Raw genomic sequence first — 27360 nt, forward strand, 5'->3', positions numbered from 1 at the left:
GCCTGAGGGGCGGGGAAGGGGCTGGCCCCGGAAGGCGGAGGAAACCCTGAAAAGAAAACAGCAACAAGCTGAGCTGCTGTGACAGAGGGAACAAAATGGCGGCGCCGAAGGGGAGCCTCTGGGTCAGGGCCCAACTGGGGCTCCCGCCGCTGCTGCTGCTGACTATGGCCCTGGCTGGAGGCTCGGGGACCGCTTCGGCTGAAGCGTTTGACTCGATCTTGGGTGATACGGCATCTTGTCACCGGGCCTGTCAGTTGACCTTCCCCTTGCATACCTACCCCAAGGTAGGGCCCGTCGGAACCGGGCTATGACCCTCCCCTGGCCTCCCATTTCTCCGCTCTCTCGCCTTTGTGTCGGCTTGGGAACCTGGGTGTCGAACCCACACCCTTCAGCCGCTGTCTCCCACCTGTGTAGCTCCTGTTTTCTTCCCTAATTCTACCCGCACCCCTCTCCTGCTGTAATTACCGGAAGTTTGTGCTGCATCCACCCTATAATAGGCTGGGGACGCAGAGATGAGCAAGACATGACCCCTTTCCTCTGGCAGCTTGCGGGGCGGCTGGGGAGACGAGCACTCCGATGGGGAAGAGGCTACGGATGATTAATGCAGGGTCTTCACCTTCAAGGAGCGTAAGGATGGTGGGGGGCAGGAGCAGATATGCAAGCCCACAAAAGGTTAGTTCATAACCCATGTTTACTGACTGCCTCTCTGGGCCAGGAGCGCACAGGCTGTTGTGGGAGTCAGACAAGCAGATAATTCCACCGTGGTATGAAATATATTAAGTCCGCCCTAGGAGTTGTGAGACGCACAGGAAGGGCTTTCCGCCTGTGTTGAATTACTGTGTGCAAGACGCTGCCACTAGGGCTTGGGGTGGCTTAGAGAAGAAGCAGTTAGGTTTGTGCATTCAGAGGACTTACCGTTCAGTGCAGAAGACAGAGGGAATTCGTGGCGCGGGTATAGAAAAGAGACTGCCCCTGGGGGCAGGGGGTCCCAGTTTACCGAGGGGAGTGACCCTGCTTTCACTTCTTGTCCGCCTGCAGGTGATGCCTTTCCTTTAATTCCATTCTACTTCTCAAGTTGTTGTTTTTTTTTTCAGCTTAGGAACTCTGTTTACTTAACATTCTAAATTGTGTGGTGACTCCCCACCCTTTCCCATATGTAATTTGGTTATATGCACCCTTCCCCCCACTGCCTTTTCTCCCAAGAGCTTTTGCTGTTGTTACTGGTCTTTTTCTCCTTGTATTCCCTTCATTTCCTCTGTGCTGTTGGTTTAACTGTGTGGCTAGCCCTCTCTGCTCTCTCAGACTGCAATGTGACCACGAGGAGAGGGCCAGTGAACTTTCGATGTTCCTTAATGGCAAATGCTTTCAGGTCTTTAAAATGAAAAGCTCTAAATGCTTTCACTTCCCATATGTCTGTTTACTGCAGGATTTTACATTGCATGGGATTTATCAGTTTTCAAGAAAAAGTGTGGGAGATTGGTCATCCTAAAATTTTCAGTCAGACACTAATATAGCAGTCAGGAAAAAGAAGTGAGAGATTGCGACTTCCAGGTTTAAATCAATGTGTACTGCCCCTAAACACATTACTTTCTAGAATCTCTACTTATACAACTGTCATCGTTAAGAAGATTGTATGAGGAAACTAAGATTTATTTGGTCTGGCATTGAAAGGAGACTTATTTTGTATCCTTCTGGTGTTCGGTTGTGTTTTTTTCCTTTTTTGAGATTTTCCTAGCAAACTTGTAGTATGACCCAGAATGCTGGGAGCATAACTAAATAATATAAATGTTTCTGGAAACTTCAGTTTTATAACATGTATAAACTTTTATAACATCCACTATTTAACAGTTTTTAACAGTTGGTGTGATATCTATAAGTCACTTTTGCTTATTCATTAAGGCTGTTCTCACCAGGAACTTGAAGTCATTTGGCTCCCTGTATGTTAGATGGACTTAAAATTTATTAATCGTCTACTTTCTGTTAGCCACTATGATGAGAGATTTATACCCATTATCCCTAATTGTCACAACCATGCAAATAGGATTTTACAGTTGAGGCTCTGAAAGGTTAAGTGACTTGCCTAAGGTCACACAGCTAGGAAGTAGTGGAGTGGTAAGAATTCAGTCCTAAAACTGGCTATATTGTGCTGCCTTCTATTAATAAAGTTGTATCAAAAATATTTAATTTACTTACTTCACTGATTTTCTGTTGGCCCTCTGAATTATTGTGTTTTGCAGCTCAGGAAAAAGCAGTGTGTGTTATAAGAAATTAGATGAATTTAGAAGCTCACATAGCCTTTCAGTCTGGTATTTGCAACTGGAAGATAGAAATCTCATTTTAATGACTCTTTTTCAGAATTAATTATTTGTTGCAAGAAAGTAGAATATCTGTTTGTAAGTAGTTATTTTAAAATTCCAATGTAGTTACCATTTAACTTTCCTCAAAAGTGCAATTGCATCATTTGTCTGGGTTCAAATACAAGAGAGGAGTGCTGTGTTAACAACAAAGCTAATTAGAGCTAAGTTGGTCATTTTTAAAGAGTGTGGGCTCTGGAACCATACAAGCCTGGGTTCCGTTTCCAGCTCCACTTTTACTACCTGTGTATCTTTGCTGATCACTTAACTTCTCGTGACTTCATTTTGTCAACTGTAAAAAAATTAAAATAAAATAAAATCTCACACCTTACAGAGCTGGTGTGAGGATTAAAGATAATGTATGTGGCACTCTTAGCACATAAAACCAGTTTGATATGTATAGTATCAGTGGTGCTGAATAATGAGAATAGTTAGCTTGACTTAGCTCTGGGAAAGAAAATGCATATATTCTATAAATAGTATCATTGAGGTCCCTTCTGGTTATTTAGCTGGCGTTCAGTTTGGTGGGGAGCATCGTCTCCTTGTGCTCTTAATCAGAGGAGATACATTTGAGTTAAGCTTGCCAATCATTTGACATACATAAAGCATGAAATATTTACTTTGAATAATAATATTATCTAGTACATGAAACAGTTGGAATAAGGATATGATTCTTAATAGCTACCAATTGAGGCCCTACTCTGTGCTGGACATTGTATAATACCTTAAGTGTTAGCATGGTATCTGGCACATTGTAGGTGCTCATTAAATATATTATTATTATGCCTATTTATTAGATAGTATGGCATATTCATGATATTGTGGATATAAAATGTATAATCCTCATCATAATGAAGATTGACATAAGAGTATTGTCCACATCTTACAACCGAGGAAACTGAGGCTGAGAGAGATTGTCACTTGCCCAAGGTTGTACAGTACAAGTGGTGAGGCTGAGCTTCCAAGCAGGACTGATTCCTGGACCTAGGCTCTTTGCAGCATGCCATACTCTCTTTTGAAAATGGGACTGAAGGGCTTATTGGCTTGGTTTAAGAAAAGAAAACCTACAAATGGCATGCAATATCGCTCTTACTGTTGAGCTCAACCTTCCTCTGTGCAGTATAAGGAGATATGTGGTGCTCCAAATACATAAGAGAGCTCTTCCACCGCTTTACAAAGCTGCAAAAGCTACTCAGGTATGAAATTTATCTTAATTGTTAAAATTCTTTTAGTTTCACTTTAACAATAAATGCAACTAGAGCTGAGGTCCAAAAACACTCTAGCTTCAAAATTACATGGTAACACTTGTTTGATGTCAGACTGCAGCCATCTCTTCTAAATGGGTTGTTGCTGCTGCATACATCTTACTAATCCTTCTGCTGGAAAGAAATGCATCCCTTTCTCTCCCATTGATTGCTAACTGGTATATGCACATGCTGTTTGCTTCCTTATTAGGTGCCCACCAGTTTGTACACAGTGGATCACACAGTAAGTTGAGGGGGCTCCCCCACATGTACCGGTTTGTGTCAAATACTGTATGTATTTCATCTAACAAAAGCCTGTTGAAGACATTGTTATTAGTCTTATTACAGTTAACATTTTCCCGTCATGAAGAATCAACCCTCTCCTGAGCTCCCATAGACAATGATGCCTGTAACTGTTGTTTCCTGTTTCAAAAAAATCTATTATCGTGCTTAACACTACTACCATTTATTGAGCACCATCTGTGTCCCGGCACTACACCAGGAATAGCTATGTTCCAGCATTATTGAGGGGTTTGGAGATAATTTATAGCTATTATCTCCTTTTCTGATGAGAAAACTGAGATTTCAATAGGTAAAGTAACTTGGGCAGCATTATTCACCTGAACGATTTTGATCCAGGTCTGGCTGATTCTGGAGGCCTTTCCCATCCACCACACTGTTGCTCTTGTTTGTGTTTTCAGTTAAGTAAGCCAAGTTTAAAAATGCCTTTCATGTAAGCGTTTTTACAGATGTATGGGGGGCCTCACTTTGTGGGGGCCTTTATGGCACTATTTGCCATGTGAAGCTAGTCATGATACTTTTTCCTGAGAAGCCTGATGATTTGTATGAATATTTATGTGGCAGAGGTGTGCCATTCATCCTAAGGCACTTGCTTACTCCTTTCTACCTCTGTTCAAGTTCTGATTATGTCACCGTTATTTTTATTTTCAAAATTTTCCCACAAAATGTAACCTTGGAATATGGGAAAAGGGTATGGTTTTTGTTTCTGTTTTGTTTTTTTACCCACTAGGCTTCTTTCTTGGGTATCACTTTTGAAGTAAACTAAAACCTCTTTATATGGTAAAGGTCTTGGGTATTACCTGGCTCCTGTCATATTTCTTTCTTTCAGTTATAAACTTCTATTGGACATTTTGTAATAAACCCTACTAACTTCGTTTTCTTTTTGACCTTCCCCCCCCCCGCGGGAAAAATACTATTTTTTTGGTAATCCTCTTTCTTCTTGAACCCCCCAGGAAGAGGAGTTGTACGCATGTCAGAGAGGTTGCAGGCTGTTTTCCATTTGTCAATTTGTGGATGATGGAATTGATTTAAATCGCACCAAAATGGAATGTGAATCTGGTAAGATGCTATGCTAACAGTATATAACATTGTGGTTTTGGGGGGTTGTGTTATGCTCCTTATATATTTTCCTCAGAAAATGACAAGCGTGTTGTTTAAACTGATTTCTAGCATACTTTAATTATTATGAGGTTAGAGTTTTATCAGCTGCTTCTAGAAATTTCATGGACTTTAAATTTCATCTCTAGGTTTCCCTGCTATATGAAAGTAGAGCATTCCTACGAAAGCTTTCCTAAGCCAAAATGACATAAAGCAAAGAAGCCATTACCATTAATTTACACGGAAAAATTTTTGAGTGCTCTCAGATCCAAAAAATAACCTCTCTTAGGCTTTTCTGATACCTTAGGACGCGTCTTGCTAAGAGGCACAAAATAAATCAAGATAAAACACAGATGCTCACAGACACAGTTCAAACCTATGGTGGCTTGATGCCGAGCGTAGGTCCCAGGGAAGGAGCTTGGCGGTGCCATTCTTGCGGCTCAGGAGTGCGCGCTGCCTCTGCAGTGGCTCCCTGCAAAACAAATGCTGAACTTTGTTTTCGCTTTCTTTTTCATAAAAGCATGAATCCTCTTTGGATTTCTTATGGTTAGCAAAAATAGGTATGAACTTCTGAAAGGTGGGGGCTACTTCTGTTTGTTGAGACAATGTTTATTTTGTACTGTGGATAGGGCACCTTTGTGTAACCAAGCATTCGGTTTAAATTCAGTAGTAATTACCCTTCTCATAATTCATCACTGCCTTTTCAATGGATAGTATAATTTTCCCAAGCCTTTCAATCATAGGCCAATTGATTTAGCTCCAAGTTTTTTTTACTGAATGAGGCCTTTGAGTCACTATTTAATAGTGTATTCTTTGTGGGTCATGCCGATAAAAGAAGTAACCAGAGTCTGTCATCTCTTAAATCACTGTTCTTACCTTTTGCTGAAAGAGATGTGTTTAATAAAAGAAACCTGTAATCAAGACAAAAGTGACATTTAATTTTTTAAAGAAACTATAATGGAATTTTCTCCATTCATTACATTACGCTGTTTATTCAGCGTAGCAGGAGGTACCTTTTCCCCCATCACTATGCCATGCCTCCTATCTAGTCTCCTTGATATCGTGACCTTATTTTTTATGACTCAGTCTCCTAACTGGCCATCTTTATATGTGCATAATGCTGTTCAGTTTATTATCTAGTACCTTTGAGAAGTATATTGCAAATAACATGACTGGGTCAGAAAGAAAAATAAAATTGTTACAGTGGTAAGGTGTTATATATCATAAGAAAGAACTGGCTCTAGTGAACTAAATGAAGAAGGTGTGTACCCATTTCAACTTTAGAATCCAGCTGTAGAAGTTCAGTTTCTCAGAATTTAGGGTGTTAAACTGATTGCTTTGTTTCATTTTTCTTTGCCATGGGAATACCCTTGATTCTCAGTAGAGTGATCCAATTCTTAACGGTAGTGTCACACACTTGTGTAAATCACTAAAATATATTGTTTTGTTCAACTCCATGAAGTATGGTATTTCCATTTTAAACATATAGAAATCAACAGTTGGAGAGGTTAAACAGCACGGCCCAGGTCACATACACAGACAAATGTGTATGGAGCCAAAACTTCGGGATGCCAGACCAGTGTTTTTTCCACTTTGCAAACCTTAGCGGCGAGGATCCCCTTATTATGAATGTCATCATCTAGCCTGAGCCTGAGTGTGTAAACAGTAGACTTATACTGGAAACAGCTGATGTGTGGGAGGTAGAAGGTATGGGTTTATTAAAATAATACATTTGCTACTGTTACCAAATTTGAAAATTCATGTTGATGAAATGCTTTTTAAGTATAAGAAATTCTTTTTATAAAATGCCAAATCCCTTCTTTTCTATCCTTCCCCTTTTTCTTTCCCTTCCCCTTTCTCCTTTCTTCCATCTCTCTCTCTCTTTTTCCTCGTAATTTGACTGTTTTTCTCTTACAGCATGTACAGAAGCATATTCCCAATCTGATGAGCAATATGCTTGCCATCTTGGTTGCCAGAATCAGCTGCCATTCGCTGAACTGAGACAAGAACAAGTACGAAACAATACTGCCTTTCAGAATTGCCTGCTTAAATTGCACTGACTTGTATTGAAATGTTTATCGCCCACTAGATACTGTTTTAGTGTTATATTTTATAATTAGTTTTCAGCAAACAAATTATATGTTTGCCAATAGAAAAGTCAATTGCATAATTACTTTTGTATAATGCTTTACCGTTAAAAGTTACATTCGTATCCGTAATCTTTCATTTTTTCTCTCGGTCCAGTGATGATATTATCCTTATTTTGCGTATGAAAAAATGGAGGCTCAGAGAAGTGGATAGTTGAGAATCATTTTTTTTTTTTACCCCAACTGCCATTGCCTTAACTTAGATCATCATCCTTTCTCATCTGTATTACTAAATTTGCAAGCTATTTTTCCACTTCACCCCCTTCTGGTCCATCCGTTAGTATGTGTTCAGATATTTACTTTCAAATGGTAATTTCATCTTGTCTGTCTTATATACTTCAGGATGTCCCCCCCCCCAATTATGTACAACGTTAAGTCCAAACTGCTTATCATGGCTTGGCTCCTGATTACCTCTCTTGGGTCATCTCTTTTCCCCATCCCTCTTATGCTATACTTCAAACATACTGGACAAGGTTTGTTAATTTTATTAACTTTTGCATAGGAAGTACAGCTACATGGTATAGAACTCAGAAGGTAAAAAGAGTATGTAGTGAAAAATCTCTTACCCTGTATCTCCTAGCCATTCAGTTTTCCTCTTAATGTAACCAGGGTTACCAAGACAGACATATTTTAGGCATATACAAGATACATATATTTCTTCTTTTTTTAAATACAAGTATACATAAAGAATGTCTACTCATTCTGCCTTTCATTGTACAATCCATTGTGTGGCTGTATCATAATTTATTTGAGCAATCTCTTATTTGAACATGTTGGTTGTTTCTAATCTTTTTCATTTATAAGTGACGTTGCATACTTCGCACATGTATGTCTATAGAATAAAATCATAGTAGAATTGCTGAGCAAGAGGCATCTGTATTTTAATTTTGAGAAGTAGAGCAAAATTGCCCTCTGTGGAATTTGTACCAGTTTTTAAAATTGAGATGGAATTCACATACTAACTATAAAATTCACCCCTGTGAAGTATTCAGTTCAGTAGTTGCTAGTATGTTTAATTCCAAGCATTTGGAACTTTCCTTCTTCCCCAACTCCCGACAACGTACCACTTTTAATATATTTTAAATTTGTGTTTGTCTTATTAAGATAATGTTAAAGCCATTTTTTCCCTCTTAGTTGTATACATACTGAGTAGTTCTTAACTTATATATAATAAGAGTTATTTCATGGTTTTGTTGCTTCTACTCCCCATCCTTCTGTTGAATCCCCTTGATTCAGGGCAGGTGCCATTTCTTCTGTGAAACTTTCTTAATCCCTTCTCACCTGGTTTCGGTTAGGTGCCTTTCTCCATACGCTCATATTACCCTATTTTTAAACTCTGTCCTATATAGATTACACAGATCAAACACAGGTATACATTGATGAATAAAATACACATAGTCCCTGATCTCCTGAAATTTATAATCTCAGTGAATACTTGTTTGGTCAATTAATCAATTTCACAGCTATTAGTGGAAAAATTGGATCATGAATAGAGATCTTTTGATTCTACAAACTGATCTCTTACTCCATAATGCCTCTCTTTTGAAATATAGCAGAACCAAAGCCATCTCTAGAGTGCAGCAAATAGTATCCCATACCTGTGCTCTAGAGGGGCCCACTGCTGCTAAATAAGTGAAAAAGTCAGAATTGGGGGGAACATGATACCCATTAAGGTTAAAATCAGTAGCTTACTGTATATATTCAGCCCGTAAATACTCCTCTCACCCTTCCCTGCTATCAGATGTCTCACATTTTATGCGTATATTCTCTTGGTTGATTTTTTCCTTCCCCCTTTTCCATTGATGTTCATTATAGCATGATGTATTTACATAAAAGCGTTAAAGATGAGGATGGTATAATTTGTCCTTCCCCCTTCTACCTCTTGAGGCCTTGCTAATCCTTATTTAATCAAATCTTAAGATTCTTCACAATTTTGGATCTAATTCAAAGCCTGTTATTCTGATAGAGGTGACAGCTAGTTTATACGTATGTTTGGTGGAAAATTAAAGTAGCCTGGGATCTTAAGCTTTCTCACAGTTCATTTGCATAGGAAACTAAGAGTTTAATGCTAATTATTATGGTAGAATCACTTAACTTTTTATTCCCTGTCCCAGGATTTGGGGAATCTTGATTAAGTTTGCTGTCTTGAATATACATATGTAAAAATAATATATTTCTCATGATTTAACTTCTTCTTCTTCTTTTTTTTTTTTTTCTTTTTAAAGCTCATGTCCCTGATGCCAAAAATGCATCTGCTCTTCCCTCTAACCCTGGTAAGGTCATTCTGGAGTGACATGATGGACTCTGCTCAGAGCTTCATAACCTCTTCATGGACTTTTTATCTTCAAGCTGATGATGGAAAAATAGTTATATTCCAGGTAACAACTGTGCTTCATAGATTCATATAAATACCGACAACAGTAAGTGTACATGTCTTAAATGAATGTCTTGGCATGGAGCCATATACATCATCAAATAATAATTACTGATTTGGCCTTCATTAAAACATTGGGCATCAAGACACAGTGTGACTTCCCTCTGCCCGTTGGAAGCCTATCTCAAGCCCATTGGTCCTTATCTAACAAGAACTCTGAGTCTTCTAAATTTTATAGTGGTTAAATTGATAAAATGAAACTTCTAGATATAAGAGATAAGAGTAATGAATATACTTTGCATATAAATAATGGCATGAATATATATATCACATATGGATATTGAAGAAGAGCAATATGACATAATTTTTAGTTATTTGTAGTGCTTTTCTTCATAACTCTTGTAAGAGCTTGTTGAAGAAGCATATTGCCTCCTAGAGAAGTAACTTTTCTCCTACCTCATTATTGACCATGTGATGTGATGATAATAATAACTGCTTTTCTTAAAGGTTCTTAGGTATTAGGCATATTCATATGTTATCTCAAATCTTTAAACACCTTCATTAGGTTGTATTATCCCTATTTTATTGATAAGGAAACCGAGAGTCCAACTTTCTAAGGTCACCCTGCCAGTAAATAACAGAATTAGGCTTCAGACTCAGGTTACGTTCATTCCCAGGCTCATATCCCACCTGACCATGCTATCTTCCTTTTAATTTGATAGTTAAATTCCTCAAATGTGCCACAAACTGTGTTGTGGCACTTTCCCTCAGGTAGTAATTAAAGTAAACCTTTTAATTATTATTGCTAATAGAATGGCTCACTGTAAGGCTAGTATGTGATTTTTAGCATTATCCTGAGTCTTAGGTCACCTATACGTATTTGGTAATAAGTAAAACACAGGAGGAATTTTTTCCCTTTAAATTCGTGAGGAATTTCTGTGTACTAAAGCTAATTAGCTTAAAGCTTAAGTTGAATCTCAGAGTGGATCCCTCATTCATTCCTGATTAGATGTGAGATTAGCTTTGTTTCTCTCTTTGTATCAACTTGAGTGTAACTAGACTGGAGAAACCCCCACTCCAGAGGATCTGTGCTATATGGAGGACGTAAAGTATGGAATATTTAGCTATAATGTATGAGTTACTCATACTAAGGGAAGAATGAAATGTTTCAGATGAGAAAAATAGAGATAATAGGTGTTTAGCCCAAATTTTGGCAGTCTAAGTTATTCTTGATCAACTAGAATTAGAATTCATTTTTGCAGGGTATGGTATTTAATGCAGTATGTCGTAATTTGTCCCTGCTTTTTGATTTTTTTTTAATGTTGTCAGAAAGTTAGACTGACTAAATACTTGACGATGCCAGAAATCTGTCTGTTTCTTTGCAAGGCACCGGATCTGATGTTTAGGAAGTGCAATTAAAATATATTGTGGCTAATGTGTTTTATTTTTTATACCAAACTTCTGTTACTTTTTCTCAATTTGAATGTTTATACAGATGATGTGTTATAGAACTTGTTACTGAGAAAAGCATAAGAAGTACAAATGGCTTAATTGCTTTCATTATCATTTTAGTCTAAGCCAGAAATCCAGTATGCACCACAGTTGGAGCAGGAGCCTACAAATTTGAAAGAATCGTCTCTAAGCAAAATGTCCTGTAAGTTTTATTGCAAGTAGCTTGGGATAACAACATTAGCAAATCTGGTTGTGGTCTGGAATTCATTGTTTGATTGTTCTTATGCTAACGGAAAGTGAACAAATAATTTCTAAACAGGGGTTCTCAAACTTTAGAGCGCATTAGGATCTGGAGAGCTTGTTAAAGCAGATTCCTGATCCCTACTTCCAGAGTTTCCAACTTACTAGATCTGGGATAGGACCTAAGAGTTTGCATTTCTAACAAGTTCCCAGATTTTGTTGATACTGCTGGTTAGGGGATCACACTTTGAGAGTCAATATTCTAAAAACATGGAGCTTGCTTTGAAGGATATTTTGATTATGAACTAATGGAGTAGTCTGATATTTCTGACATGCTAACCAAATAGTGAAACTACCCCAGAAGCGTGAGTTCTTGTTCAATTTTTATTTCAATGCTAGAAGTAAATTTTAACTTGTAGAAATGTAAAGCATCAACCTAAAGCCGAGCTTACCTTTTAAAATATACTAGTTCATACCTTATTTTGATACTGTTTTAATTAACTTCTCTAATTATTTTGTAATTAAGTAGAATTAAACAGAATGTAATTAAACAGAAAGCAACAATGTCAACAAGAATTTGAAAATAAAATAGGAAATCCGTAATGTGGTAGAATATCCATTTGGTTTTTAACATGCCAGAGGAACTTGCATTCCTTATCAGTGTATCAGATTATACTTATAAAAGCAACTGGGTACCTGTACAGTCTATATATCTAGGAGTAGTTTTGAGACTAGCTTTTGGGAAGTAGGATATCATAAATTGTGCCTTGTTATTTCAGCAGATCTGCAAATGAGAAGTTCACAAACACATGGGAACTATCTTGAAGATGGAGAAAGTGATGGCTTTTTAAGATGTCTGTCTCTGTATGTATTCCTGTTTATTTATATGTATAGGTGATAAAATCTGGCTTGTATCAGATGCGTTCCTTTTTATAATTTTAAAATTATATTAGCTACTCAAAAATTTTAAAAAAATGTTTACCTTTTTCCCACGAACTTGTACTTTTGGATGTTTTAGTTTGTTTAAAAGGTGATACACATACTACTACAATAAAACCCAAGCAGGTAGTTTTTTTCACAGTACAGAAGCATTCTTGTTCTCCTGTTAAGATTCCCTGATTTATGTTAAGAAATGTGCTTCTCCAGATGTTTAAATTAGGCTTTAAAGTATGTCTGAATGGTTTGGGGTTGGATTCTTGTTTTTTATCTACATGGCCGCACATGAGGCTAGGGAGGGTGGATAAGGGGTATAGATTAAGGAGAGCTTTGTATTCTGTACTAAGGAGTGTCAACTCTGCCAGGGGTCCTTAAAGATGGCAGGGGTAATGGGTACCTTATGCTCTCCTAGGAAGGAATATCAAGCCTTCCGAGGGGGAGGGGGGTTTTATTAAAATACGTATGCTTCTCCTCCTCCAACCTCCTCCAGAGAGTTCTAATATGAGCTGTCCTCCCGTAGTCCCCTTACCCCTCCAGAAAAGAGAGGAGAAAGACAATGGCCCCTAGCACTTACTGACAGTTATCTACTGCGGCAGCTACCAGGCCGCGCATTTGAGTAGAGGTGCAGACAAGTGCTTGCCTTCACAGTGTGAGTACTCCAGTGGGCCGTTCTGCCTCCAGTGTAACACTGCAGCAGGTCCGACTGCCTGCTTCCTGTAATTTCTTACAATGGACGTAGTTTCTTGACAGGTTTGATCAGGTATCAGCAGGGCTGTTTTGGCACCTAAAAATTAATTCTTTTTACCAAACAAAGGCTTTAAAGACTGGGTAAGAAAATGCGGATTTAACTTTAAATTTTCCCTTCCTTTCATTTCTAAACCTGCTTTTGACCTTGGCAGAATACAGGCATAATTTTTCTGTCTCTGATATTTAGGATTTTTGTTGCAGTTTGACGGTCTTATGAAACCTAAGTAATCACTTAATCTCAGGTTACAGTTTATTCTCAATACTGTACTACCTAGCAGCTTATTGGTGACTTATACCCTTTCGCGTTTTGTCATTATATTTTATGTTCTTTTAAATCTAACATTTTAAAAGTAATTTTGTAAATGTTTAATTTAGGAAATAACTAACTTTTTAACTAGAGCTTTAATGCCTTGAAGTTTCTGTGCACAAACATGAATCATAATAATATTCTACATTTTAATAAAAAATAATTTTTTTTCAATGCTTTTTCCCTTCAGTGAGCTCATTTGACTCTTAGAGCAGTACCGTGTGATAAGTAGATGGGTCAGAGGTGAATTGCCCACCCCTAAGATTATATATCCACTGCGTTAGAGTTCAAGCCTAGCTTTTATAATTCTGTGTCTTCTACTCATCCTGTTCTGCCATAGGTGTCTGTTTCCTAAAGGTTCATGAGTTTTTCATGATGACCTGTAAGATCACCTAGCCAGTCCGTGGAATCTGGTCTTTTTACTCTTAAGTGCAATGCTTTTTATTGTACTACGTAGCTGTTATGGAGGTACTCTTAGCCGGATGGAAATTGAGATCAACTCAGTTTTTCACTTTTCGCTATTTCTTTTTGGAAAGTCTGTTATGTGCCAGGAACTGTTTCAGGGAATTGGAGCCTAAAGAAAGATGTTCAGTCTCTGCTGCCTCTATGGAGTTATCAGGTCTAGCATGGTAGAGGCAGACACGCAGACAATGGACAAGCGATGATGATTGCTACATATCACGCATACCTCTCATATACATAGTTCAAGAGTATACCTTCGAAGGGAGGATTGACAGAGGACATAGAACTACGTCTTAAATAATGAACAGAGGTTTTTGCTAGTTGTAGCAGATTTCTTTAGGTTTTTTCAGCTATGCTGGCTTCCTACTAAATATATAAAGTGTATTAATTCGTATGGAGAGTCAGGAGAAGCAGAGACCAAACTGGGTGGACAGGAACTAGATAGGAGCAGGAAAGTAATCAAATCTAAGTGTTGGGAAGAGGCATCTATATGAAGGATAGAAGATCAGGTTGGAGAGCTTGGTAAATCCTGCAGGCAGTTACGAACTAGCGGGATGGACAAGGGCAACAAGAGGTAACGGAGAGAGTTGAGAATCTGTAGGATTGTTTTATTGTAGAAGTGGAAGAAGCGGATGGACTCTAAAATGAGCCCCAGTTTTCTAGCTTAACTAGTTGTTACTGGATCCAGGTATCAGATATATCCTTCTCATTTCATGGAAGGAAATTCCTTAGTACTTGGGTTAGGGCTGGAATATGTAAAGTGGGTGTTTTTTCATTAAAAATATTTCTTACTGTTATCTTTCTAAATTGGAATACTTAAAACATCATATAGGCATTCCCTGCTTTTAGATGCAGTGCATTTTCCAATGTCCACCTCTTTTGCTGGGAGACAAACAATGACTGTGCGTACCTTTTCCTTAGCATGTTCAAGTGTTGGCAAACCATCCAGTGAATGGGTTATGGTGGTAAGTATAGCCCTTTTAGCAGGCAGTGCTGGATGAGCACAGATGTGAAAATCAGGCTACCTGCAGTAACTACCACAGCTTTTCAGAACTGGACTATTAAATATTTTAAAATGGCTTGAGTTTTTCCTGTTCTTTGAATCTTAATCTGCAGCTTGGCAAACAATAGGTCAATTATTGGGAAAACTGTAGTTGCTAATCCTTGTAACTGCCCGACTTTATGATATTTTAAACATAAGAAAAATATAACTATCTCTTTACCAAGATATCGCTATAATGGGTACAGAATGCCCCTAATAGATGTGTTCTTATAAATTGAAATATAAGTAAATTGTGGCGAATTAATTATTTGAAGTATTCTAAGGAAGCTAACTTCTAGAAGGCTGTTGTGAATCCTTTTATAAAATAAAAATCATTTCATTATGTACCTGTTCTATACCTTAAATCTTTGAGATATTGGGCTTTCTTAAAACAAGTATCACTATAGTGCTTTGCAAAATAATGTATGACGTATGAAGAGCAGCATACAATTTATAGGACACTTTGATTATCTCATTTAGTAATTAAAAAATACCTTCGACAATAATTTGCTTTAATTTTATATATTTAGCAAAAAGCCAGTATATCTGATTTTTTAAATTCTAGAAGTGATAGCCATGTTACAGAAACTTGAGAAATGGAGGACCCTAATGTAAAAGCTATTATGATATTTCTGTTTTTAAAATAGTTTTAAAGGTAGTACACATGAAGTTTTATTGATATAATTAAAATAAGTGCATAGGGTTGATTGCCTTTCATTATTAAGAATCTGTTTTTTATATTATGAAATTTTAACATGACTAACTTGTTTTTTAGTAACTCTGGGTGGATTTTAACCACGACTCTTGTCCTCTCGGTGATGGTATTGCTCTGGATCTGTTGTGCGACCGTCGCTACAGCCGTGGAGCAGTATGTTCCCTCTGAGGTAAGTTTAATCCAAGCCCTTTGGCCATCTGAACACCGAGCCACGTGATTTACTGTTTAAATGCTTTATTTGTTAACTAGAAAAACAAGGCCTCTCTACTAATGGAATGAGAGAAGATGAGGTGGTTTTAGTCACACATGGAAATGGCAGGTTTGCAACACGAGAGTCACTCTCCCCAGTTTTCTGTGACATTTGACTTCTGGAGTGCCGTGTATGTTGGCTGGTTTGAGGAAGGTGTCTCTCTGTCCTTGGTTTTCTGAGCCTGAAAAGAACCTATTGATACCAGTTTCTAAGGTGATCTGTGAGAAGAAAGGCTTGTAGAACTACTTAAAATTTTAAATTAATTGCCACAAATATTAAGGAGTAATTGCTGCTTTAGAAGCTGCAAAGCCGGAGTATTGGATTTTTGAGTTAATATGTGCTGGTATCTAACCCTGAGAGAGGTGGAAAAGTCTTGTGACTTCCTTTGGTAATTAAAATTTAACTGACCCAAGAAACCTAACTGTGTAAAGGATTTTTGTTTTGGGTAAGGCTATAATTTAGTGACTCAGCTTAGCTTTCAAGAAAAGAAAGTTATTTATGTAACTAAGTAGAGAATAAAAATGTATATGGACATCAAATCCAACTGAAATAAACTTTAGTTTTCTTGAGCCTCCGAAGTATAATAGAAAAATATTTAAAAGAAGAAAGGAAAGAAATGAAAGTAGAATCTAATAATAAATAGTTAGCATGTGCCTAGCATGGCGCTTGAACAATAGTCTTAATAGGCTTTAAAGATAGCTTTTTAAAGTAAGGTTTACATGAGTAATGATTATGATAATATTATATTTCATGTTTTTTATTAAGTTATATAAGCAGCTAGAAACTGGAACAGGATAATGCTGGTCACTAACATTGATAGAGTTCTTTAAAATTTACAGAATATTTTCATATATCGTCCATGTCCAGCCATGCTCTGGGGCGGGTTTTGTTATTCACTTTATAGATGAGTAAATAGGCTGACAACGTCTAGGTAACTTTCCTGGATTTACACAGCTGTGAAAAGATTGAGACTGGAATTCAGCTCACGTCTTTTGACTTGCAACTCCTGTCTTTTTCCTATATACTATCTTTCCTATGGCTGATAAGGTGGCACAAATAATAAATGTATGAAGTGTTAAGGAAAGCAGAATCTATGTGCTGAGATTGTCAGGGAGGGCTTTTGCATAATGGGGGTCTTGACCTGAATTTTGAAAAATGGGTGGTAAGGCATGGATTAGCAGAGAGAGAGGAGAGTGGATAATTTTCCCAGTTACAGAGAAGCATAAGCTATCAGGTGGGGCACCTGGGTGGCTCAGTCGGTTAAGTGTCCAGCTCTTGATTTCAGCTCAGGTCATGATCTTGGGGTCATGAGATTGAGCCCCACTTCTGACTCCATGCTGGTGTGGAGGCTGCTTAAGATTCTCTCTCTCCTTCTGCTCTTCCCCACCTGCTCCATGCTTGTGCTCGTGTGCTTGCTCACTCTCAAAAAAAAAAAAAAAAGAAAAGAAAAGAAAAGAAAAAAAGCTATTAGGGAAGGACTGAAAGGAATTGACTTGATGAGAAGAACTTAAATACTTAGATTAGGAAATCAAATGGATAAAGTTAGACAGGATTGGGAAGAACTTTGAATTGTGGAAGTATTAGGGAATAGGTAAATTTTTATGCAACTCATCTGTTTATGATATGAATATACAGATAACATCCTCTTGCTGCATTACCTACGTGTGTTCTCATTTTGTTTTGATACCCATATTTTAATCATTTTGTTGTTCCCGATAAAACTGAAGTTACTTATCTTACATAGGAATGCCTTTGCCTGTTACTTCCTTTCGAGCTGTCCCATGCTCTCTACATCCTCATATTAATAAATCCTTACTGACCCCCACCCATCCTATGGTACTTCATTCCTTCCTTCTTTTTTTTTTTTTTTTTTTTTTTTAAAGATTTTATTTATTTGACAGAGATAGAGACAGCCAGTGAGAGAGGGAACATAAGCAGGGGGAATGGGAGAGGAAGAAGCAGGCTCACAGCGGAGGAGCCTGATGTGGGGCTCGATCCCGTAACGCCGGGATCACGCCCTGAGCCGAAGGCAGGCGCTTAACCGCTGTGCCACCCAGGCGCCCCCATTCCTTCCTTCTTGTATCATCAGCACAGTTCTTTTCCTTACTCCCCAGGTGCCCCTTGTCAAAGAAAGAATCCATAGAGATTGGTCCAGTTATTGTCAGGAAAGACTGGATGGCTGGCCTCGGGAGGAATTTACCTTTATCAATCCACCACAAGCTGGATCCTGGTTCCCAGGCCTACTGACTGATGTCGAGCACTTTCTCCCAGGAACTGTTTTAAATGTTTTATCTGAATTAGCACATTCAGTCCTTTCAGTAACTTGTGAGATGGCTGCTATTATTATCCCCATTTTCCAGATATGAAGACTGCAAAAGAGAGTGTATAATTGCCCCAGTATCACTTACTAGTAGTAGCAGAACCAGAATTTGAACCCAGGTAATCTGACTCCAAAGCCAGTACCCTGAGTTTCTTTAATTAGCCTGAAATCATAAATAGGAGAGTTGATTATGTGTTTCATTCAGGAGCTGATCTCCTGTGTGCCTTCTTCGACACTACGGACCTGGACCACATGGTTCGTGTTTTTGAGCCAGGATCCTCAAATTCTCTCTTATCCAAACAGTTCTCAGATGGGCATTTCATAGTTTTTCCTCTGTTATCTCCTTAATCGACTTAATGGAAATGACCTCTTCTCATTTTGGCTTTGGTTACATCTTACAGACCTGGGGATCTTTCCCTCCCTTTCAGATGACTCTTGATCTTCTCTTCCTTTCAGACGTTGTCTCTGCTCTAAATTTAGTTTTGATTGCATAGCTTTAATTCTGTGAGAAATTCTCTCCTGTTTTCCAAGTTCTCTAGGGAAACACCTCCCTGTTTCCGCATATGCCCCTTGACCCCTGTGTTCATATAGCTTAAGGCATCATCACTACACATGGAGTCCTGTTGGCAGCTATTATAATCCCCCTAGATATCTGACATATGGGTGTTTCTTCCTTGCCCCTCTCTAGAACTCCGCTACATATCCTTACCAATCAAAATTATGGCTATACCCTCAAAAGGCCTGTACTTTTCTAAGGAGATATATTTTCTGGAAAAATGTATGGAAAACAGCCCCTTAGATTCACTGCTTTTAGGCTTCATTTTCTATGTGAAACCCCCTTTGGCTGGGTAATAATGTTGTTCCAACTACTGCTTTTTCGTTATAAAAATTCTATATACTTACTGTAGATTTGTAAAGTACATATAAAGAAGCAGGAAAAAAATCACTCATCATCCAAAAGTATTGTAGTGTTTCCATCTTATTTTATTTTTTAAAAGATTTAATTTATTTATTTGAGAGAGAGAGAGAATGCATGGGAAGGAGAAAGGGAGAATCTGAGATAGACTCCATGCTGAGTGCAGAGCCCGACATGGGGCTCGATCCCTCAACGGACAGATCAGGACCTGAGCCAAAACCAAGAGTTGGATGCTTAACTACCTGAGCCACCCAGGCACCCCTGTAGTGTTTCCATTTTAGTGGATTTCTTTTCAGCATAAATAATTTTTAATACATACTAATATTTTGTTTCTTGTTTCAAAATATATTGCAGTGTAAATACTCTGTCCCTCGTATTTTTCCTCTATTTACTGTAAAATAGCTGAAAACATAACATTACAGAAGTTATGCAGTTTTCTTGGCCAAAAGCCACCTATTTTTCACTTTCATAAAGCGTTTTCATTGATTTTATTGTTGAAACATTATTTTTGACTCCTTTCCGTGGTAACATGAGACTCCATTTTAAGTTCTACAAGTATAATTCATGTGTGAACAATGTTATTTGTATTTTGTTATATTATTTATATATATGATCCTGTGTGTTTGTAGGAAATCATAAGCCTGCTGAGAAAATGTGTGTCTCTTCAGTCCTTACCTAGTATCTGGGAGCTCAAACGTGAAATAGAACAAGCTTCCTTTTCAGTCACTACAAAATTTTAAATGGTGGTAATAAAGATTGGGAGTGTGATCTTAGAAACTTAGGAGCAGCTTTGTTTTTCTTATTTAGGAAAGCTCTGTAATAATTTATCTTTAGCCTGCTTTGCACATAGTAGGTACTCATCATATATCATTTGATTATAATGACCAGAAAAAGATGGCAAAGAATTTCGTTTCTTTGGTTGATCTTAAAGCAGTGTCATTTTTGAGTGACTTGACTTATAAAGATTTATTCTCATTTCTCTACTTTTTTTTCCTTTTTCACATTTTTGATGTCATTTTTAAAACTTTATGGGATGACACTTTCTCTTGTTGAGCTATCTGTTTAAGATAAAGAGTTGTCATTCACAGTGGTCCTAGTCGGGCAGGTCAAACTTGCCATGTGAGAACAGGACATAGCAGTATTGGATATTTCTTCCTAGAGATCGGGCAGAAATTTGCTATTGCAACAGGTGGTGATATAGATGCTTCCTCAGTGTTATCTCATCGTCTCTGTGCTTCCTTTTTTCTTATTTGTCAAGACTGTGATCCTCTGATTTCATGTGGTCAGGTAAAAAGGGTTTTAGCGCTCTTGAGCCATTCGCATGCAGCCTTGTTGCAGAGTGTGCACCAGACACAGTCCCTGCCCACCCCGGTCTGCTGTGCTTGCAGCTTTTCTCCTTTACCATGCCTGAGGAAGTGCACCATGGAGAGGAGAACGTGGAAACTTCCCTTCCCGACAGAAATTGCCCAGTTCACGTTTCTTGTTATCGATACCTTCTGTTCCAACGAAGAAATTTTCCTTCAGGAATTGATCAGTAATGCTTCCGATGCCCTGGACAAGATTCTCTATTAGAGCCTGATGGACCCTTCCAAGTTGGACAGTGTTAAAAAACTGAAAATTGGCATTCCCGACCCCTAGGAACACACCCCGACTCTGGTGGACACAGGCCTTTACATAACCAAAGCTGACCTCATAAATAATTTGGGAGCCATTACCACGTCGGGTACTAAAGCATTTATGGAGCCTCTTTAGGCTGGTGCAGAAGTCTCCATGATTGGAGAATTCAGTGTTGGCTGTTATTCTGCTTCCCTGGTGGCAGAGAAAGTGACTGTGATCACAAAGCACGGTGATGATGAGCAGTATGCCTGGGAGTCTTCTGCTGGGGCCTCCTTCACTCTAGATGTAGACCACGGTGAGCCCATCGGCTGGGCTACCAAAGTCGTCTTCCACCTTAAAGAAGACCAGACAGAGTACTTGGGAGAGGCCGGGCAAAGAAGTGGTGAAGAAGCACTCACAGTTCATAGGTTATCCCACCAGCCTTTATTTGGAGAAGGAACAAGAGAAAGAAATCATTGGTAATGAGGCAGAGGAAGAAAAAGGTGAGAAAGAAGAAGATAAAGCTAATGAGAAGCCCAAGACTGAAGATGTGGGCTCAGATGAGGAGGTTGATAGCAGGCAGAACAGCAAAAAGAGAACAAAGAAGTCGAAGGAGAAATGTATTTATCAGGAAGAACTGAACAAGACTAGGCCCATTTGGACCAGAAGCTCTGATGACATCACCCAGGAGGAATATAGAGAGTTCTACAAGAGTCTTACCAGTGACTGGGAAGACCACTTGGTAGTCAAGCACTTATTTCTGGAAGGTGAGTTGAAATTTAGAGCATTGCTATTCATTCCCTGGGGGGCTCCTTTTGATTTCTGAGAAGAAGAATAGAAAGAACAGGGGCACCTGGGTGGCACAGCGGTTGGGCGTCTGCCTTCGGCTCAGGGCGTGATCCCGGCGTTGTGGGATCGAGCCCCGCGTCAGGCTCCTCCGCTGTGAGCCTGCTTCTTCCTCTCCCACTCCCCCTGCTTGTGTTCCCACTTTCGCTGGCTGTCTCTCTCTCTGTCGAATGAACAAATAAAATCTTTAAAAAAAAAAAAAAAAGAATAGAAAGAACGATATCAAACTCAGTCTGCTGTCTGCTCATCATGGACAGCTGTGATGAGCTGATATGAGAGTATCTCAGCTTCATCCATGGTTGTGGTTGACTCTGAGTACCTGCCCCTGAACATTGCCCAAGAAACTGCAACAGAGCAAAATCTCCAAGGTCATTTGCAAAAATACTGTGAACATGTGCCTTGAGCTCTCTGAGCTGGCAGAAGACAAGAACTAAGAAATTGTGTGAGCCTATCTCTAAAAATTTAAAAGCTTAGAATCCATGAGGACTTGACTAACTGGCAACTCCTTTCTGAGCTGCTGCACGATCATACCTCCCAGTCTAGAGGGGAGATGACTTCTCTTTCAAATATGTCTCTCACATGAAGGAGACCCAGAAGTCCATCTGTTACATCACTGGTGAGAGCAAAGAGCAGGTTGTCAACTCTGCTGTTGTGGAGCAAACGCAGAAGCAGGACTTTGAGGTAGTTAAATGACCAAGCCTATTGACGTATACCACGTGCAGCCCCTCGAGGGGTTTGATGTGAAGAGTCTGGTCTCTGTTACCAAGGAGGGGGTGGAGCTGCCTGAGGATAAAGAGAAGAAAATGGAGAAGAGCAAGGCCAAGTTTGAGAACCTCTGCAAATTCATGAAAGAAATCTTCGCTAAGAAGGTGACAATTTCTGGGGCACCTGGGTGGCTCAGTCAGTTAAGCATCCAGCTCTTGATTTCGGCTCAGGTCATGATCTCAGGGTCCTGGGATCAAGCCCTGCATAAGGCTCTGCGCTCAGTGGGGAGTCTACTTGAGGATTCTCTTGCTCTATTAAATAAATAAATCTTTAAAAAAAAAAAAGGTGACAATTTCCAGTAGGCTTAGGTCTTCACCGCTGCACTGACTAGCACCTACACTTGGACAGCTAATACGGAGCAGATCATGAAAGCCCAGGCACTTTGGGATAACTCTGTAATGGCTGTAGGATGGCCAAAAAGCACCTGCCACTCAACTCTGACCACCCCATTGGGGAGACACTGCAGCAGAAGGCAGAGGCCAGCAAGAATGACAAGGTTGTCAAGGACCTGGTGGTGCTAGTATTTGAAACTACAGTTCTCTTTTCTGGCTTCTCACTTGAGGATCCCCAGACCTACTCCAGCCATATCTACGTCATGGTCAGGTTAGGCCTGAGCATTGATACAGACGAAGTGACAGCACAGAAACCCAGTGCTGCTCTTCCTGATGAGATCCTCCCCCTTGAGGGTGATGAAGATACCTTTCTCGTGGAACAAGAAGATTAGGAGTTTCTACCTGCAGACCTTGTGCTCTCTGTATAGTGTCACCATGGCTTCCCCAGTGGCCTTGAGTGGCCCTGGCCCACCTGGTTCCCTCTGCTGATTCCAAGTGGCTTTTTTCCCTCCTGTCTTTCTGTCTAAGGCAGGATATAAGAGCCTTGAGCACTGTCTCTTCCCACACCTGACATTGGGTTTGGATGTGTATTGTGAGGTCTTTTGTTTATTTTGTTCAGAAATCAAAGTTTCTGAAATAAAAAAAGATGTAGTTTTATACAAAGAAAAAAAAAGAAGAAGTGTTTTGGAATAACCAAACTAATACCATTCACGCTAGTAAATCACATACATTTATGAATAACTTACTATGTGCCAGGCTCTGTTCAAGGGACTAGAGATACAGTTGAGATTATTATGATCAAGATGGAACAAAGGGAAATGGTGAAGGCTTCCAGGACTCAGGAATTAGGGTGAATATGTCTTAAATTGTAATAAGCATTATATTCTTTGTCTTAAAAAAAGGAACAAGAACCTTGCTGTTCAGAAGTGTTAAGTCCGCTAAAAGAGTCAGAAAATCAGAAAACAACATAAGTGCCAGTTTTTAAATCCAAATTCTGCAGCTTATCCAAGATCATGTTAACTAACCCAAATACATATTGACTAATTTTTTAGAAGTAATACGTGTGCCTAAATTGTCTTCTTTTTCTTCATTTCTCAGATAAACCAGGTAATAGTTTAAGTAATTTTTCTAATTACTATGTTTTAATTTTATCTTTGATTTAATTTTATTTTTCTCTTCTGTGTTCGATTTTATCTTCTGTTTTTTGTTTTATCAACTTTAGACATTATCCAAGGTCTTCCTACTGAAGAATGAGGAACTTGGTTCACTCATACTGTCTCCCACATTACCTTCATCTCTTCACATTCTGGTTTTTGTAATGTAAATTTTTTAGACTTCAGTGATTACTTTATAAATTTCAGTTGATTCCTCATTACTTCCTTTCCTTCCCTCTTTCTTCCCGTACTCTCGTTCTCAATTTTCATTAGTTATTATGACCCTTGACAATAAAATGCAAACGTTAATTCTTCTGTGTATGTAATTCAGTGCGTTGCTACTGGTTGACTTGAAAAATTAAAACCCAGTAGCCAGCATTTACAGTATCACGATCATATAAGTATTCAAAATAGAACCAAATACGGTGATGAATAGAGTCACATTAAAGCAAATAGAAACCTGAATTACTGAAAATTTTCCCAAGAGAATCTTCCAACTCTCTCTGCTTAATGGAAACTCTTTTTGTTTTGTTCTAGCTTTCTTCCCGTTTTCTAAGTCATCTCAACTGCTGCTGTTTCTTCTATTCTATGTGTTTTGCTTCCTTGAATTACTTTTGCTGGAGTACTTTCTTAAGTAATTCTTTTCATAAAAGATGCTTGTGTGGTAAAGTTATCGAGTTAACACCATTGGAGATCTCTCTACCCTTGTCTTTAATTGAGAATTTGAGAGCACAGAATAGACACGACATCAGTACACATACTACAGATGATCCAAATGGTCCCGTTCATTTCTCTGCACACATTTTACACTTTCTTCCTGTTCTAGATAGCTTCCTCCATGTTGATGTTTGAAATCATTGCAACAGTTCCTGGTTGCTGTTTCAGGGTCTTTAAATGCTGTTAGGTCAAGTTGTGAAAGTTTTTCTTTCCCAGGGTCCCAGAGCAAATTATCACACACTAATTCTGAGTTTTAAGGAAGCCACATTATATCAGATATATGTCCAATCCATCAACCACTGAATTTGTCTGGAAGATATTCCCTCTTTTCTTTTTTTTTTTAAGATTTTATTTATTTGAGAGAGAGAGAGAGCACAAGCAGGGGGAGCAGCAGGCAGAGAGAAAGGGAGAAGCAGGCTTCTCTGCTGAGCAAGGAGCCCGACGCAGGGCTCGATCCCAGGACCCTGGGATCATGACCTGAGCTGAAGGCAGGCATTTAAACCGACTGAGCCACTCAGGCGCCCCTGGAAGATATTCTCTTACTGGAAAAGTGTAAGGTACTGGGCTGCCTCTTTGTTGCAGGATAGTTGTTACCTGGAAACTATAGGCATCAGACCACATCTGAAACATGTTCAAGTCATGACAATCACTTTCAGAACATTTTCATTACACCAAAAAGAAACCTCGTACTCACTGGAGTCACTCCCGCTGCCTCCCAAGGACCACCAGCCCGAGCCAAAAACACCCGAAATGTGGTCTCATGATCTCTCTCACTTCGCATAATGTGTTCAAGGTTGAGCCGTGTGTAGCTTGTAGCAGTGTTGGTAGAGGCTTCATCTCTTGAAAGTGCTCTTTATTCAGCATCTTTTTAAAAATGCTTTTCCAATCTCAAGTACTTCTAGGTGGTTTTTGCTCTATAATCTAGTCAGTTTCCTGTCAATAATGTCAGCACTGCAGTTTTTAACTGATAGATTCAGATTTGTTGCTGTATGAGTTAACGAAATCTACCCATTCCCTAGGAAAAACTTTTCACTTTGCTTTTCGGCCTTTAGGAGGTAGACCTAATCCAGATAGACCTACTTTCAAAAGATGTTAGACAATCTGATGACACTCCAGGGCGTTTTATGCTATTTATATTGATTTTGTTTTATGCTTTCATTCTTTTGTTGTAGTATCTTCTTGCATATGATAGAAATAATTTGAGGAGCTTTTATATATTTATGAAGAGATTTGTATCTGTGTTAAAGTGTTTCATGTATATTCTTTGTTCTACTCTTGGCCTTTTAAAATACCTTTTTTCAACGTGTTAAGTCAAAACTTACCCCAAATCATTTGATCACTTGTTCAGAGAGCTAGATCTTAAAGGAATTGATCACCTAACACATCAAACATCCAGAATCAGTGCTCTTGGTTTGGCCACACTAACTGCATTTCAACGTTAGCAATTTTTCTTGATACTTAGTTGTTATATTTCTAAGTATATTAATTTGGGACATGTGGAAAAGGTTTCTTTGGCCAGCCATTGGGAGCTGAATTACATATCAGTAACACTGAGTAAAAGCATTCATCATTCTTGAAATGTCTATAGAGTGTTTGTTTTGTTTTACCAAATACCTGTAGATTACATTGTTATTTGAAGACATACTCAGAGAGGGTTCTTAACTACTCCAGTCGTTAATGTGCATTGATTTTCTTTTGCAGAAGCTGAGTATCTATGGTGACTTGGAGTTTGTGAATGAACAAAAGCTAAACAGATATCCATCTTCTTCTCTTGTGGTTGTTAGATCTAAAGCTGAAGACCACGAAGAAGCAGGGCCTCTACCTACAAAAGTGAATCTTGCTCATTCAGAAATTTAAGCTTTTTTTTTTCTTTTTTAAAGTAAGGGTAATAGACATCTAAATTTTCATTCCTCATAGAGCTTCTAAAGATGGTTTCATTGGATAGGGCTTAAAAATCACTATAAAATGCAAATAAAGTTACCCAAATCTGTGAAGACTGTATTTGCTGTAACTTTATCTGTAATTTCTTTTCTAATAATTTAAGAGATGGCTATTTGGAATTGCATTTTTATTTTACTAATACCTGTAGCTGTTTTATTATTTACATTGTTTTTGTTTTTTTCTTTCTTAGCCAAATTCTGTGAGCTGATCATTGCTCCTCCCCACCTCCTGCCAGAATACTGTCTGTCTGTCATCTTAGTTAATAAACTGAATGCTCAATAGGATTTGATGCTTTTGCTCAGAAATTGCCCACAACCTGTATTTTGAAATTTAGCAGGAAATGCCCTTTAATGACACTACACTTTCAGTTGTATTGACTGAAATCATTAAAATTTTATTTGAATAATTATGTGCTGAAATTCGAGTTAATATAACTCCTGATTTTCCAGATCGTTCCTTTCACCCCCCAGCCAGAGAAGAATGATGAAATGTCTGGCCTATTGCTGTATAACGGGGGGGTCAGAGACAAAATGAAGCAAAGGTGACCCTCTAAGAAGTGTGTTTTGTGTTACTTTGTTAGGCTGTAGAATTTTTGTTGGATGAGTCTTTCCAAAGCACTGTTTTTCTCTGTTAGAAAGCATATCATGTGTAAGTTATTTTCAGAGAAAATTTTTCATGTTGACAATAAGAATTCGACTCTTGTGATGCAGAATTAAGTATAGATTTCACTTGGCAAAAACTTGTTATCATTCCTTTAACCTCCAGTAACGCAGATTTAAAAGTAAGAGTGACATCAGGTGACACAGTACACCACAGTCTCAACACGATTCAGTGTCCTTACGGCAGGAAATGTTACAGAACGTTGCAGAGCAGTGCTTTCCTGACTCACGGGGCCATTGCTGGCACGGGCAGTAGAGCGGCCTGACCGCGGGGGGTCACAGCCTTACCCGACAGCCGGGCCGTCGGCTTTCTCGGAGTCCGGAGGAAACACAGTTAACTAAGCAAGTAATACTTTGGTCACAAAATGATAGGTTTGGGTTTTTTAAAGAGTTTGTCTAGATTTGGAAGATAGAGGGTTTGAAAGTATGTGCACACATCCAGAAGG

At 38.7% G+C, this 27360-nt stretch overlaps 1 protein-coding gene and 1 pseudogene across 2 annotated transcripts; both read left to right on the forward strand.

Annotated features, from left to right (window-relative positions):
• Positions 1 to 40: 40 nt before the first annotated feature.
• Positions 41 to 26539, forward strand: TMEM59 (transmembrane protein 59). Of its 2 annotated transcripts, none has more exons than XM_008699165.2 (8): positions 41 to 284; positions 4852 to 4957; positions 6914 to 7008; positions 9369 to 9521; positions 11090 to 11171; positions 11989 to 12073; positions 15479 to 15587; positions 26016 to 26539. In XM_008699165.2, the coding sequence occupies exons 1-8, from the start codon at positions 96 to 98 to the stop codon at positions 26169 to 26171; spliced, it is 975 nt and encodes a 324-aa protein (XP_008697387.1). In that variant the 5' UTR covers positions 41 to 95; the 3' UTR covers positions 26172 to 26539. The 2 variants fall into 2 exon arrangements, with proteins under 2 accessions (XP_008697387.1, XP_008697388.1); XM_008699166.2 differs by having other exon boundaries at positions 42 to 284; positions 11992 to 12073.
• On the forward strand, positions 19107 to 23106 carry LOC103670688 (annotated as a pseudogene).
• Positions 26540 to 27360: the final 821 nt, after the last annotated feature.

This window comes from Ursus maritimus, unplaced genomic scaffold (genome assembly GCF_017311325.1).
Source record: "Ursus maritimus isolate PB19 unplaced genomic scaffold, ASM1731132v1 scaffold_12, whole genome shotgun sequence".
NCBI lineage: Eukaryota > Metazoa > Chordata > Mammalia > Carnivora > Ursidae > Ursus > Ursus maritimus.

Bases quoted from the DNA above. Each gene is read 5' to 3' on its own strand.
- TMEM59 (XM_008699165.2), top strand. From the start codon at position 96: ATGGCGGCGCCGAAGGGGAGCCTCTGGGTCAGGGCCCAACTGGGGCTC. The intron at 9,522-11,089 runs GTAACAACTGTG...TTATCATTTTAG, and splicing joins GAAAAATAGTTATATTCCAG to TCTAAGCCAGAAATCCAGTA. The intron at 15,588-26,015 runs GTAAGTTTAATC...TTTCTTTTGCAG, and splicing joins AGCAGTATGTTCCCTCTGAG to AAGCTGAGTATCTATGGTGA.